At 36.4% G+C, this 13,879-nt stretch overlaps 1 protein-coding gene across 1 annotated transcript in view; it reads right to left on the bottom strand.

Moving 5' to 3' along the window:
• Window positions 1–307: 307 nt before the first annotated feature.
• Window positions 308–13,879, bottom strand: part of LOC143404350 (rho GTPase-activating protein 29-like) — a 42,398-nt gene continuing 28,826 nt past the window's right edge. Inside the window, exons 17-20 of the mRNA XM_076862542.1 lie at window positions 5,764–5,996; window positions 4,063–4,390; window positions 3,824–3,932; window positions 308–1,320 (exon numbers count right to left, since the gene is read on the bottom strand). Of these exons, the coding sequence (XP_076718657.1) occupies window positions 473–1,320; window positions 3,824–3,932; window positions 4,063–4,390; window positions 5,764–5,996 (1,518 nt within the window). The 3' untranslated portion in view covers window positions 308–472. The remainder of the gene's footprint in view (window positions 1,321–3,823; window positions 3,933–4,062; window positions 4,391–5,763; window positions 5,997–13,879) is intronic.

Raw genomic sequence — 13,879 nt, forward strand, 5'->3', positions numbered from 1 at the left:
CAAAGATTCACTATAACATTGTATGGGAAAAAACATATTCATACCCAATAAATATTTTTCAGGTACTTGCATTCAGAAACATTTTATAAATAAATACTTAGTTTTGCTCCAAAATAAAACCAATTTTCCCCTCCTGCACCTATTTGTTGAGAACTATACCATACATTAGGGATGCATTTAAATGGATCACTTTATGGAGAAAATCATTTGAAATTTTAAAATTATGACACTTATTTTATACACAAGTTCAAAAACACAGAATTAAGGACAATTCCAGTGAGGTACTACCATTCTATATGACTAAAACACCACCTATTCTATATGACTAGCAAACACCATACAAGAACAAAAGGCAAAATGCACACTTTGGCAAGCCTATACAAAAGGGGTCCTGTCAAAACATTCTTTCATAAAATAAACACAATACCACAAAACAAAAACAACAAAATAACAAAAACTGAATTTTACAACCCTACACAAATTGTGGGATTTCATCATCAAGGTCTTCAAACTGTTGCATTCGTTTTAGCCTGGGTCTCTGGTATGTTGGATTCACGTCAGGCAGGCCGTGTTCCTCAGAGTTCTCTTTAGGCTTACCACCTGGCTGCATAGGACAAGCTGATGTGCTGTCTGCGTCTGTAACTGGTTTCTCCACATGATTCAGGGGAGTATGAGCTGTGCTAGGAGGCATGGATGCTGAGGGCGAAGCTGGTCTCTCCTCAGTCCCTCTGACATTGCCGGGGGTATGTGGTTTGTAAAATGTTGTCCAGTGTAGGGGCTGTAGTGTTCTGGGTGCTCTGGTAAGAGTGAGGGGGCAAGAATCGGAGGACTGTCTCTCTGACACCTCTCTTACTGATCTGGCTGGCGTGTTGGGCTGTGTGGCACTGCTGGGATGGTCACCACTGATCCTGACGCTCATTGTCACTTTTTCCTGGAGTGCACTTGGCACAATCACTGCAGTCTTGGCAGTTAAGTTGTTTTGTTCACGTTGTTGTCCTAGAGTTTTGTGTGGAATCTGCTGATCAAAGATATTAAATTTGGAACATACAGTAGTAGGGGTATCTTTTTTATTAAGTTCTTCAAAGGTAGGATTATTGTAAAACTTGTCTGAATTGACATTTCCCACATTTCTGCTGTTTTTCTCAGTAGGAGGGCTTGAAAGAAGTACTACATCTTCAGGCAAATTTACAGGCCTAATCTCCGTCCTTGGTGTGTGCCTCTGCATATTGTTTGTTGCCACATCAGATTTCAGAATAAGTGGCTTAGTGGTTCCACAAATATCATCCATCTTTTGAAATGATGATTCAAGTTCTTTGTTATCTGAAAAAAGAAAGTTTTTTTTTTTTTTAACTTGGTTAACTTGGTTAATAAGGGAGTGTGGTTAGTTATAAATGGGTACTCTCTCAAAACAACACAGACTTATATATTTTTTCCAGCATGATATTCTCAGTCATCTATACAGAGGAATTAAAAATTCATAAGCATTAAAGGTACATTTTGAATTAAAGCATTACTTTTTAAAATTTAAATAAAAATTTATAAATTTAGATAAACACAAAATTTACCTAAATCAATACAATAAATAGCCACAAAGCACATCACAGATTGGTTAAATAAAACCAAACAAAAAACACTTTCCTATGTAACTTGTTTTAATATATTATCCATGAATGAAGGTTTTCTGGGTTAAGACTATCCTGATTTTCAACAGGCAGACACTGGTAACCTCAGAACGCTAAAACTATTTTATATCCAACCAAAGGCATGTCCTGAATCCCAAGAACTTTGCCTGTCACTTCATCTGCTTTCCAGCTACATTCTGTCCATACTGAGGGCACACACCAGAGAGGACGTGGATGCTCTCCCAGCTGATCAACTAATACATGGAAACATTGGTCAAATTAAGGTTAAAGAGTTGTCAAAATTGTCATTCTGCTACTGGTACTGGTGACTCCAGATTTACTTCCTTCTCTTTCTCCTCTAGTCTGGTCCCAAGATCCCTGTTTTCTCACTTAGAACCCTAGCACCTCACACTCTGTTCTTTGCTGCTTTACCCCAGAAGCTCTTGTTGCTGGAAAGGTGCAGCCCTCCATCCAGGATCCTCCTCTCCCTGCTGAGAAACATAAGACAACTGTGCGCCTTGGCTGGTTAAATGGCTTTGCCACTGGCCCTGTTGATAGCCCACTCCCTTGTCCCTGCCACCTGGTCCTTCTCCCACATCCTTGGGCAGTGGTTTGCAGACAGGTGCATACCAGCTTCACTTGCAGGTCATCATCTCATCTGACCTCCTTCTTCATCTGAGGCTGCTGGCCTCTCTTCCTTGGTTCCCATGCAGTGCTCCTATGATTTGCTGTCCTGGGTCCTTCTCCACATTATAGAACACCCTATAAATATGAGCTAGCCATTGTGGTTGGATGGTAAAAACCAGAGCATTTTTATTGTCCTGCAGAACTTCTAGCATGATGAAGACTGCAGGCTCTGCAGCCTGGTGTCTGGATGGTGGCTCAGTTTCTGCTCCAGTTCTGCCCTGGCCAAGTCCATTGCACTAATCCTACCTGCCTTCCTCTGTCAAGAAAGATCCCTATATGGAGCTATGCTATCATGTGGTCTTTTTTTTTAATTTTTTTTTTTTTTGGTTGTAGTTGGACACAATACCTTTGTTTTGTTTTTATATGGTGCTGAGGATTGAACCCAGGGCCTTGCGCATGCTAGGCAAGCACTCTACCGCTGAGCCACCACCCCAACCCATATCATGTGGTCTTAAATGATCTAATAAGGAAAAGGCTTAGAATTACCTGGTATGTAATAAAAACTTAAAAATATTTAAAAAATATTTATTGTTATTACTATGCCAAACTGGGAATCCAATTTCATTGGACTGTGAAATAAGTTTAGATTTAGAAATAAGACAGAACTAAGTTCAAATCCTGAGTGAACAATAATTTAGGCACATGATCCTTGGCATAATTAACTTTCCTCAGACTGTTTAGTTATGGCTTAAATGAGGCTAATGTTCATAGCACAGAACTGCAAATAGGATCACATCAGATAAATGGAATCAGTGAGTCCAGTACTACTTTTAGCAGGTAGGTAATTGACTCCCTTTGTTTTCAGACTTTCTCAGGCTACACTCATTGATATTTAATTTTATACAAATTTAACATATGTGGCTATATTTTAAAAAGTTGGAATTAAGCTCTACTAAAGCAGTAACAAATGGAAGGTTTTCAACCACCTTAACAGAAACCACTCACTGAAATAAAATTATCAGAGAAAAACAATGAATTAAAAGAACCACAGCCAAGGAAAAAGAAGACATACATGCTTAATGTATTAGGTAGCCCATGGGTAAAAGTATGTCAAAAAACTTTAGGAGTCTCTTTTTTTTAGAAGTCCAGTGTATTTCTGCCTTAACTTAAAAAAAAAAAAATATTTATTTAGTTGTAGACGAACACATGGTATCTTTATTTCATTTTATGTGGTGCTGAGGATAGAATCTGGTACCTTACACATGTAAGGCAAGTGCTTTATTTCTGAACTACAGCCTCAGCCCTCTGCCTTGACTTTAATTGATGAGAAGAAGTAAAAATGAAAACAAATTTCAGAAGGAGAACAAAAAAACATTTATGAATTCCAAGATATCTTTTAACAAAAAATGATATTCATTTATATTACGTTCCTTAACTTTCTCAATGGCTAGCAAAGTTAACTAATAAAACTTTAAAATTTGAACTTCCCTCAACTTCATTCACCTTGGATTTTAATTGTAGCTTATATGTTTGTATATTTTCAAACTTTACAAATATTTTACATGACCACTCACCAATGAGACATGCATCACATTTTTCCAACGTATTTTGCTTGCATTCTGATTCCTCAAATGATGTAGCTGATTTAAAATTTTCACTTTCACCATTTGCAGTGTGGTTATCCTATTGATGCAAGAGAATTTTTAAACTAAAAAAACAAAACACACCTCAAAATAAATAGTTCAAAGAGTGTTGACTTATTAACACAAACATCACAAAGTTCTAATGCAATTCTATAATGGTTGAAACTCACTTCCTTTGAAGAAAAATATAGTGACTTCATGGAACGTTGTATCTCTCTTTCTTTTGGTGATATCACAAGTTTTGAAGGACAGCTTTGATTAAGCTGAGGTGCAACCACATCTGTATTACATGTAACATCTTGTAGCTGAAGGGACCCATTGAAGATCTTCTGTGAGTGAGTTATGAGGAACTCTACTAATTGTGTCTTATTTACATATTCAACAAGGGTGACGTTGGTGATGGGAACACCTGTGGGCCTTTGCTTCATGAGACAGGGTGCAAATATCACCCCCAAGTCTCTGGAAGTCATCTTGTTTTCTTCAGCATGGTCTACTACTCTGAAAAGAAGAACACACAAAGCTGTATGAGATTTGCCTATTAGAGGTCCTTAATGGTAGTTTACTATGAATTGAGAAGGGTAGAGGAAGCATGGGCTACAGAAGTCTACAGAAAGTTTGTCAAAGGTCAGGTTTAGTGGGTCTAGGTAAAGAATACATTTGCTTGATTACAATATTTACCACACACCAAACTGAGTTTCAGAGTACTACATTAGTATAAAATTCACAGAAGTAGAAGGAACTACTGACATTTTAGCAGCAGAAGGAAAAAAAATACCCCTAAAAATTGCTCCTTCTTTGTATATGGTATGTACTTCTAGGTCCTTATATTGGAAACTGAAACATCACTGTCAATTTCTCTCTCACTGCCCACAGTTAGTTTTCTTTTTAAAAAATATCTTTAGTTGTAGAGATACAATATCTTTATTTATTTATTTATTTACTTTGATGCAGTGTTGAATATCAAACCCATTGTCTCACACATGCTAGACAAGCATTCTACCACTGAGCTACATTCCCAGCCCCCCCACTAGCTAGTTTTCTAGTCTAGATGATTCTCTCTCCTGAACATCTCTTTGTTCTACTGCCACTCTTGATGTTCTGGCTTTACTTCAAGCACTCACGGCTTTTTATTTCTATGACTATTCAAAGAGATCTGAATTGCAGAAGGGATCTCCACCAACCCATTTTTCATATTGCTGTCAGAAAGATCTATCAGGCAAATCTGAGCATGTGAAATTCTGGACTCCAAGTTCTTTAGTAGGTACAGAAACAATATGGTCAACTCATCGACTGCAGGTAGGATTTTCTTATCAGATCTGTAGATAGGGTAGCACAGTTCCTGCTACTGCTTGCTATATTGCAGTCTAACAAAACTATATTTTCCAAATGTAAAATGCCTTCTTTTGTCTCCATGTCTGTTACTCTCTGCCCAGTAAGCTCTTCTGCACATTCTCTACCAAATCCCAATCAGTTCTTAAAATCTGACTCAAGGGCTTGCCTCCTCTGCTTTACCCCACCCCCAAACTTCCTCTGCATGTCTGCATGCTGTGCACAGCTACTAGAAAAAGGATGATGCTGTTTTGTGGTTATGTAAAGGTCTGTCCCCCATGATGATAATAAGCCCAGAAACAGCAGAAACCCTGTGTTTCCATCCTGGTTTGCCCAGCTAGAGCCTGACACATAGGAGGCATCTGAGGGATCAGTGTTGGCTGCATGAACATATATTCAATGTCTCCCTTTTCCAACACAGAATAAAAACATCATAAAACTGAAACAATCATGTAAAAAACAATACCACAACAATACAAATGTACTTAATACTACCGCAACTGTACAATTAAAAACGGTTAAAATGGTATAAAAATTCTTACTGCTTAAGATGTATGATAAGGTAATGAAGACTGTTAAAATTTGATGTTGGCAATTGTCCTAGAAGGTCCTTGCTTTTTAGAAGAATTCGGCTTATTTCTAAACACATATCTGAGTATTTTTTGTCAGTGGGATTATCCTTGTTGGTTTCTTGTTCTTCATTAGCATGTTGGATCTCTTTTGCAAGGTTCATAAATTCCTTGTACAATTGGAATAAAATCAATGGTTCTGGGAGCTAAAGAAATAAAATTACATTAAAATATCTTCTACTTTTTTGTTGAAGTCAACAATTAGTGAGAGTTACTCAAATGATTAAGCACGTTCCTTTAGATTAACAAAATTTAAAGTCAAAATATATTTATTTATTTTGCAGTACTGGGGATCGAACCTAGGACCTCAAGCATGCTAGGCAAGCACTCTACTATTGAGCTTCATCTCCACCCATAAAACATATGTTTGCTAGAGATATGACTTACACAGCAAATCAAAATCTTCATCATAAATTGTATTTATGTTAAAACAGGTTAACAGATAATCAGTTAAACTCTAAACTTTAAATGAAGTTTAAACTTTAAGCTTCATGTTGAGCTTTTAAAATTCTTGTCTATATCTTCAATATATTATATTCACATCTGTCCCCCAAATGGCATGATCTCCAGTTGTTTTATTGAAACAAACCTAGGACAATGCACAAAACAAAATGAATTAGAAAAGGCACAGATTTTATTAGTAAAAAATATCAAAATGCTACAGGGCTCATGTTTTCATTGGGTCAGAATGAAGATCAGCACTAGATAATATGACCTATAAAAAACATGTTTTTAACATCTTACTAATCAAATTTTAAAACAGCCTGATTTTCCATGAGTAGATTAAAAGAAAAAGTTCCTCTGACAAATGTCCACTGCCATATGAATTTCAATGTCTCTACTGATCTGTGATAGAAAATTCAGTGTACCTTTGGCTACCTGCTGGTCCTATATTATCTGTGGAAAGTTAGGATGTTGCCCTGTGATCAGTTCCTATCTTCACCACTTTGGGATCTGAAGCAAGTCACTTAATCTCTTGGAGCTTTAGGTCAATGAGTCAAATAAAGATTACTTTCTAACACTATTGCAAGAATTGAGCACAGTTTCCAACATGAAAGTCTTGGACATACAAAATTCCTAAAGCAGAATGCAAGTTTATAGTACTGGACCCCATTAATCTCCTCTCCTTGAATATCTAAAAGAGATGAAGAATGACACATTATAAGACTTACAGTTATTCAAAGGTATAAACTTCTATTTCTCATTTGAAGGGTCTGTAAAATGTGATTACAGAGTATCAATAGTTTTCTGGGCTAACATTATAGATCCAGCAATTTATACTTAATTTCTTTTCCTCCTGTAACCCCACTAATATACAGTAAGCCCATAAGGACTAGGAAAATAGAGAAAACAAAAAGCAATATTCACAAGCAGAAGAGCAGATGAACAAATCCTGACTTAGCAGTTCCAAGAAAGCTGACCCCTTGTCACTCAGCATAATTTTCAGAATACTAAAGGGACTTGGACAATCAGTACCAGGTCCTATGATCTTGGGGTAGGGTGCAGGTGGGTCATTGGAGACACGTGGGTCTGTCTTCACTCCATGTTCTTGAGCAACTTCTTCCCTAAAAATCTGGAAAATGTTTTCTCTGGGCAATGTGATACAGAGGCTCTCTGAATGGGGGCAATGTCAAACATAAGAAACAGAGAGGTAACTGTCTGAAAATGGGGATTTGTTGGCTGTATGCACACTGAATGCACAGATCCTGCAGTCATCGTTCCCATACTAGCTCCTATGGTATTAGTACCATATCTCTAGGCAGGAAAACTCCTTTCCAGAGGGGATCAAATAAACCAGTCCAAGAGCAGGGAACTAGAAACATGTAAAAAGGCATATCCTAAATGTTCCACCTGGAACACTTTACAGGAAAGTTCAAAGTTTTTAAAAAGCCTTAATGTGTTCAAGAGCTTCCAAAGAAATTTCACTCAAATCTTAACATAACTAGACACCATGAAAGACAAAAATCAAAATGAGTAGAGAAAGAACTAACTGAAGGTCTAAAATTATGCTATCAATATGCTGGCCACTAGTTATATTTAGTGAAAGAGTACTGGAGATGCAACTGATCTAAATTGAGATGTGTTCTAAAGGAAAATAGATACCAGATTTCAAGGACTAAGAGCTCAAATATAAATAAATAAATAAATAAATAAACTATAGCATAATTAAAAAATACTAATTAGATATTCAAAATGTTAAATAAAATATTAAAATTAACTTCACCTATTTTTTTAAAAAAAATATGTGGCTATAGTAAATCTAATGTTATATATGAGGGTCAATCGTATTTCTACAGAGGGTTAGAAGCTAAGTAAAGAAAAGAACCCTTACAAGGAAAATCTGTGAATATCCACTGGAAAATAGCATGATATAAATAGTCATTTTAAAAAATGTTATCAAAGGAATAGAAAATCAGAATTCTTGAAAATTAAAACAAGATCTCAGGAATGAAGTAATGTACATTAGTCAAAAAGATAAAGTTGAGGAAATGACTTAGAAAGTTATTGAAGAAAAAAAGGAGAATAATAGAGGAAAGGTAAGTAAGGGAACTAGCTTCAACCAAAAAGTACAAAGACAGAGGAGGGGGAAAATGGGCAATAAAAATCAAGAAAAGTTCTAAGAACTAAAACACTGACTACTGACAGAGCTCATGGAGTAGCCATAATAGTGGATGAAAATATGTCCACATCAATATACAATATTGTAAAATCTTAGGATGATGGAGGTCAGGGGAAGATTCTATTTGCTTTTAGAGACAAAACAATAGGCACATAAAGAGTTAGGAATGAAATAAGGAGGATTCACATTTTAAGAGAACAAAAACACCCATACCTTCATAATTCAGAGGAAAAAGAATTTCCAGCCTATAATACTAAAACTTCCACACTATTACACTACTCCATATCTATTAAGAGAGTTTTGTGGTTATGTAAAGGTCTGTCCCCCATGATGATAATAAGCCCAGAAACAGCAGAAACCCTGTGTTTCCATCCTGGTTTGCCCAGCTAGAGCCTGACACATAGGAGGCATATATAGAATATACCACCCAAGATCAAGCAGTTACACTTTTTTCTCAGCAGCACATGGATCCTTCTCAAAAATAGATCATATATTATGTCACAGGGCAACTCTTAGACAATATAAAGGAGTAGAGATAATACCATGCATCTTATCTGATCATAATGGAATGAAATTGAAAATCAATGATAAAAGAAGTAAGGAAAAATCATGCATCACTTGGAGAATGAACAATAGGTTACTGAATGATCAATGGGTTATAGAAGACATCAAGGAGGAAATTAAAAAATTCTTAGAGATAAATGAAAACACAGACACAACATATCGGAATCTATGGGACACATTGAAAGCAGTTCTAAGAGGAAAATTTATTACTTGGAGTTCATTCCTTAAAAAAAGAAAAAACCAACAAATAAATGATCTAATACTTCAACTCAAAATCCTAGAAAAAGAAGAACAAAACAATAGCAAAAGAAGTAGAAGACAAGAAATAATTAAAATCAGAGCTGAAATTAATGAAATCGAAACAAAAGAAACAATTGAAAAAATTGACAAAACTAAAAGTTGGTTCTTTGAAAAAATAAATAAAATCGACAGACCCTTAGCTACACTAACGAAGAGAAGAAGAGAGAGAACTCAAATTACTAGCATACGGGATGAAAAAGGCAATATCACAACAGACACTTCAGAAATACAGAAGATTATCAGAAATTATTTTGAATCCTTATACTCCAATAAAATAGAAGATAGTGAAGGCATCGATAAATTTCTTAAGTCATATGATTTGCCCAGATTGAGTCAGGAGGATATTGACAACCTAAACAGACCAATATCAATTGAGGAAACAGAAGAAACCATCAAAAGACTACCAACTAAGAAAAGCCCAGGACCGGATGGGTATACAGCAGAGTTTTACAAAACCTTTAAAGAGGAACTAATACCAATACTTTTCAAGCTATTTCAGGAAATAGAAAAAGAGGGAGAACTTCCAAATTCATTCTATGAGGCCAACATCACCCTGATTCCTAAACCAGACAAAGACACTTCAAAGAAAGAAAACTACAGACCAATATCTCTAATGAACCTAGATGCAAAAATCCTCAATAAACTTCTGGCGAACCGGATACAAAAACATATCAAAAAAATTGTGCACCATGATCAGGTAGGATTTATCCCTGGGATGCAAGGTTGGTTCAATATACGGAAATCAATAAATATTATTCACCACATCAATAGGCTTAAAAATAAGAACCATATGATCATCTCGATAGATGCGGAAAAAGCATTCGACAAAGTACAGCATCCCTTTATGTTCAAAACTCTAGAAAAACTAGGGATAACAGGAACATACCTCAATATTGTAAAAGCAATCTATGCTAAGCCTCAGGCTAGCATCACTCTGAATGGAGAAAAATTGAAGGCATTCCCTCTAAAATCTGGAACAAGACAGGGATGCCCTCTCTCACCACTTCTGTTCAACATAGTTCTCGAATCACTGGCCAGAGCAATTAGACAGACGAAAGAAATTAAAGGCATAAAAATAGGAAAAGAAGAACTCAAATTATCACTATTTGCAGATGACATGTTTCTATACCTAGCAGACCCAAAAGGGTCTACAAAGAAACTATTAGAGCTAATAAATGAATTCAGCAAAGTGGCAGGATATAACATCAACACGCATAAATCAAAGGCATTCCTATATATCAGCGACAAATCCTCTGAAATGGAAATGAGGACAACCACCCCATTCACAATATCCTCAAAAAAAAAAATACTTGGGAATCAACCTAACAAAAGAGGTGAAAGACTTATACAATGAAAACTACAGAACCCTAAAGAGAGAAATAGAAGAAGATCTTAGAAGATGGAAAAATATACCCTGTTCATGGATAGGTAGAACTAACATCATCAAAATGGCGATATTACCAAAAGTTCTCTATAGGTTTAATGCAATGCCAATCAAAATCCCAATGGCATTTCTTGTAGAAATAGAGAAAGCAATCATGAAATTCATATGGAAAAATAAAAGACCCAGAATAGCAAAAACAATGCTAAGCAGGAAGTGTGAATCAGGCGGTATAGCTATACCAGACTTCAAACTATACTACAGAGCAATAGTAACAAAAACAGCATGGTACTGGTACCAAAACAGGCGGGTGGACCAATGGTACAGAATAGAGGACACAGAAACCAATCCAAAAAACTACAACTATCTTATATTCGATAAAGGGGCTAAAAGCATGCAATGGAAGAAGGATAGCATCTTCAACAAATGGTGTTGGGAAAACTGGAAATCCATATGCAACAAAATGAAACTGAATCCCTTTCTCTCGCCATGCACAAAAGTTAACTCAAAGTGGATCAAGGAACTTTATATCAAATCAGAGACATGGCGTCTGATAGAAGAAAAAGTTGGCTATGATCTACATACTGTGGGGTCGGGCTCCAAATTCCTCAATAGGACACCCATAGCACAAGTGTTAATAACTAGAATCAACAAATGGGACTTAATCAAACTAAAAAGTTTTTTCTCAGCAAAAGAAACAATAAGAGAGGTAAGTAGGGAGCCTACATCCTGGGAACAAATCTTTACTCCTCACACTTCAGACAGAGCCCTAATATCCAGAATATACAAAGAACTAAAAAAATTAGACAATAAGATAACAAATAACCCAATCAACAAATGGGCCAATGACCTGAACAGAAATTTCTCAGAGGAGGACATACAATCAATTAACAAGTATATTAAAAAATGCTCACCATCTCTAGCAGTCAGAGAAATGCAAATCAAAACCACCCTAAGATACCATCTCACTCCAGTAAGATTGGCAGCCATTAGGAAGTCAAACAACAACAAGTGCTGGCGAGGATGTGGGGAAAAGGGTACTCTTGTACATTGCTGGTGGGACTGCAAATTGGTGCGGCCAATTTGGAAAGCAGTATGGAGATTTCTTGGAAAGCTCGGAATGGAACCACCATTTGATCCAGCTATTCCCCTACTCGGTCTATTCCCTAAAGACCTAAAAAGAGCACACTATAGGGACACTGCTACATCCATGTTCATAGCAGCACAATTCACAATAGCAAGACTGTGGAACCAACCTAGATGCCCTTCAATAGACGAATGGATAAAAAAAATGTGGCATTTATACACAATGGAGTATTACTCTGCATTAAGAAATGACAAAATCATAGAATTTGGAGGGAAATGGATGGCATTAGAGCAGATTATGCTAAGTGAAGCTAGCCAATCCCTCAAAAACAAATGCCAAATGTCTTCTTTGATATAAGGAGAGTAACTAAGAACAGAGTAGGGACGAAGAGCATGAGAAGAAGATTAACATTAAACAGGGATGAGAGGTGGGAGGGAAAGGGAGAGAGAAGGGAAATTGCATGTAAATGGAAGGAGACCCTCAGGGGTATACAAAATTACATACAAGAGAAAGTGAGGGGAAAGGAGGAAAAATATAAGGGGGGAGAAATGAATTACAGTAGAGGGGGGAGAGAGAGAAGAGGGGAGGGGATGGGGGAGGGGGGATAGTAGAGGATAGGAAAGGCAGCAGAATACAACAGACACCAGAATGGCAATATGTAAATCAATGGTTGTGCAACTGATGTGATTCTGCAATCTGTATATGGGGTAAAATTGGGAGTTCATATCCCACTTGAATCAAAATGTGAAATATAATATATCAAGAACTATGTAATGTTTTGAACAACCTACAATAAAAATTAATTAAAAAAAAGAGTAGAAAAGACATTTATGGATGAATAAGTTTTCAAATATTCAATCCTACACTTCACTTTGCTTAAGGACAGACATAACCAAAACAGAATAACCCCAAAACAAGGAAAACTGGAGAGGTGTTCCATCACAAAAGAGAGGAGAGGAGAGTGATCTCAGGATGACAGCTAATAACCAATATAAAAGGGATCTGTAAGGGAGTAAAAGAACTCCAGAGAAGACAGATTAAGGATTATCAGCACTATTCTCTCTGTCATTATCTCTTCATTTTCACCCAAGGATAGAAGGCCAGCTGGGTCTGACCCAAATCTCTGTACTTGGCTCACAACAATGTGCTGATTAAGTTCCTGTAATTCCTCTGTAAGCGGCTGCCTAAAGCCAGCAAGGCCACTTACTTCACCCTACAGATGTGTGTGTGTGTGTGTGTGTGTGTGTTTGACTTACTCCTGCAAACTGCAGGTATAATAGTGAGCACAGAAAATGACAATATAGGACAGCCCACTCCCTGACCATATTCCTGCTGGACTTCTAGTACCCACTTTATGGGAAGACTTATGCTTGATGCCCCAAATATGATGAACTTCATGGCCTTGCCTACTGACCTCCCCAAATAGCTATTTTGAAACATCACTGAAGGCAAAGCTAGACTATGATCTAGATACTGTTCTACTTACTCAATATTCCTAACAGTGTGAACACTGACTTGTACTTAATAGTTACATTTATGCTTTTAAGTCAGTATTATAAAACTTAAACAAAAACTTAATAAGTGTTATTTATTCTTTTATGTTTAGAAAAATGTTTATCCCTTTTACATGATTAGGAGGACGTCCAAAGGTGGAGCTGGGAGGCTGCAACATGGAAGAGGTACCTGGAAGACTTGTACAAGGGATAGTAATATTCTATCTTCTTAAGCGGGGTGATGGGAAATAAATTTGATTTTATTATTATTATTCTTCTTTAAACTGCATGTATATTTTATATACATTTTATGATCTGTATATCAATAATGAGAAAAACGTTAACATGGGAGAATCAGTGGAGTGGAGTTGGGGGAAGAAGGTAGGAAGAAGAGGGTACTGAAGCAGAGTGAGTCAGATTCCATGCATGTATGAAATTGTCAGGATGAATATAGCTACTATCTATGTGTATATATATATATATATATATATATATATATATATATATATATATATTGCTCTAATAAAAAAAGACATCAACAGTGCCAATGAAAACATATGAAATATAAAACATATTTTTGCTCT

The sequence above is a fragment of the Callospermophilus lateralis genome, chromosome 7 (assembly GCF_048772815.1).
Source record: "Callospermophilus lateralis isolate mCalLat2 chromosome 7, mCalLat2.hap1, whole genome shotgun sequence".
Taxonomy (NCBI): domain Eukaryota; kingdom Metazoa; phylum Chordata; class Mammalia; order Rodentia; family Sciuridae; genus Callospermophilus; species Callospermophilus lateralis.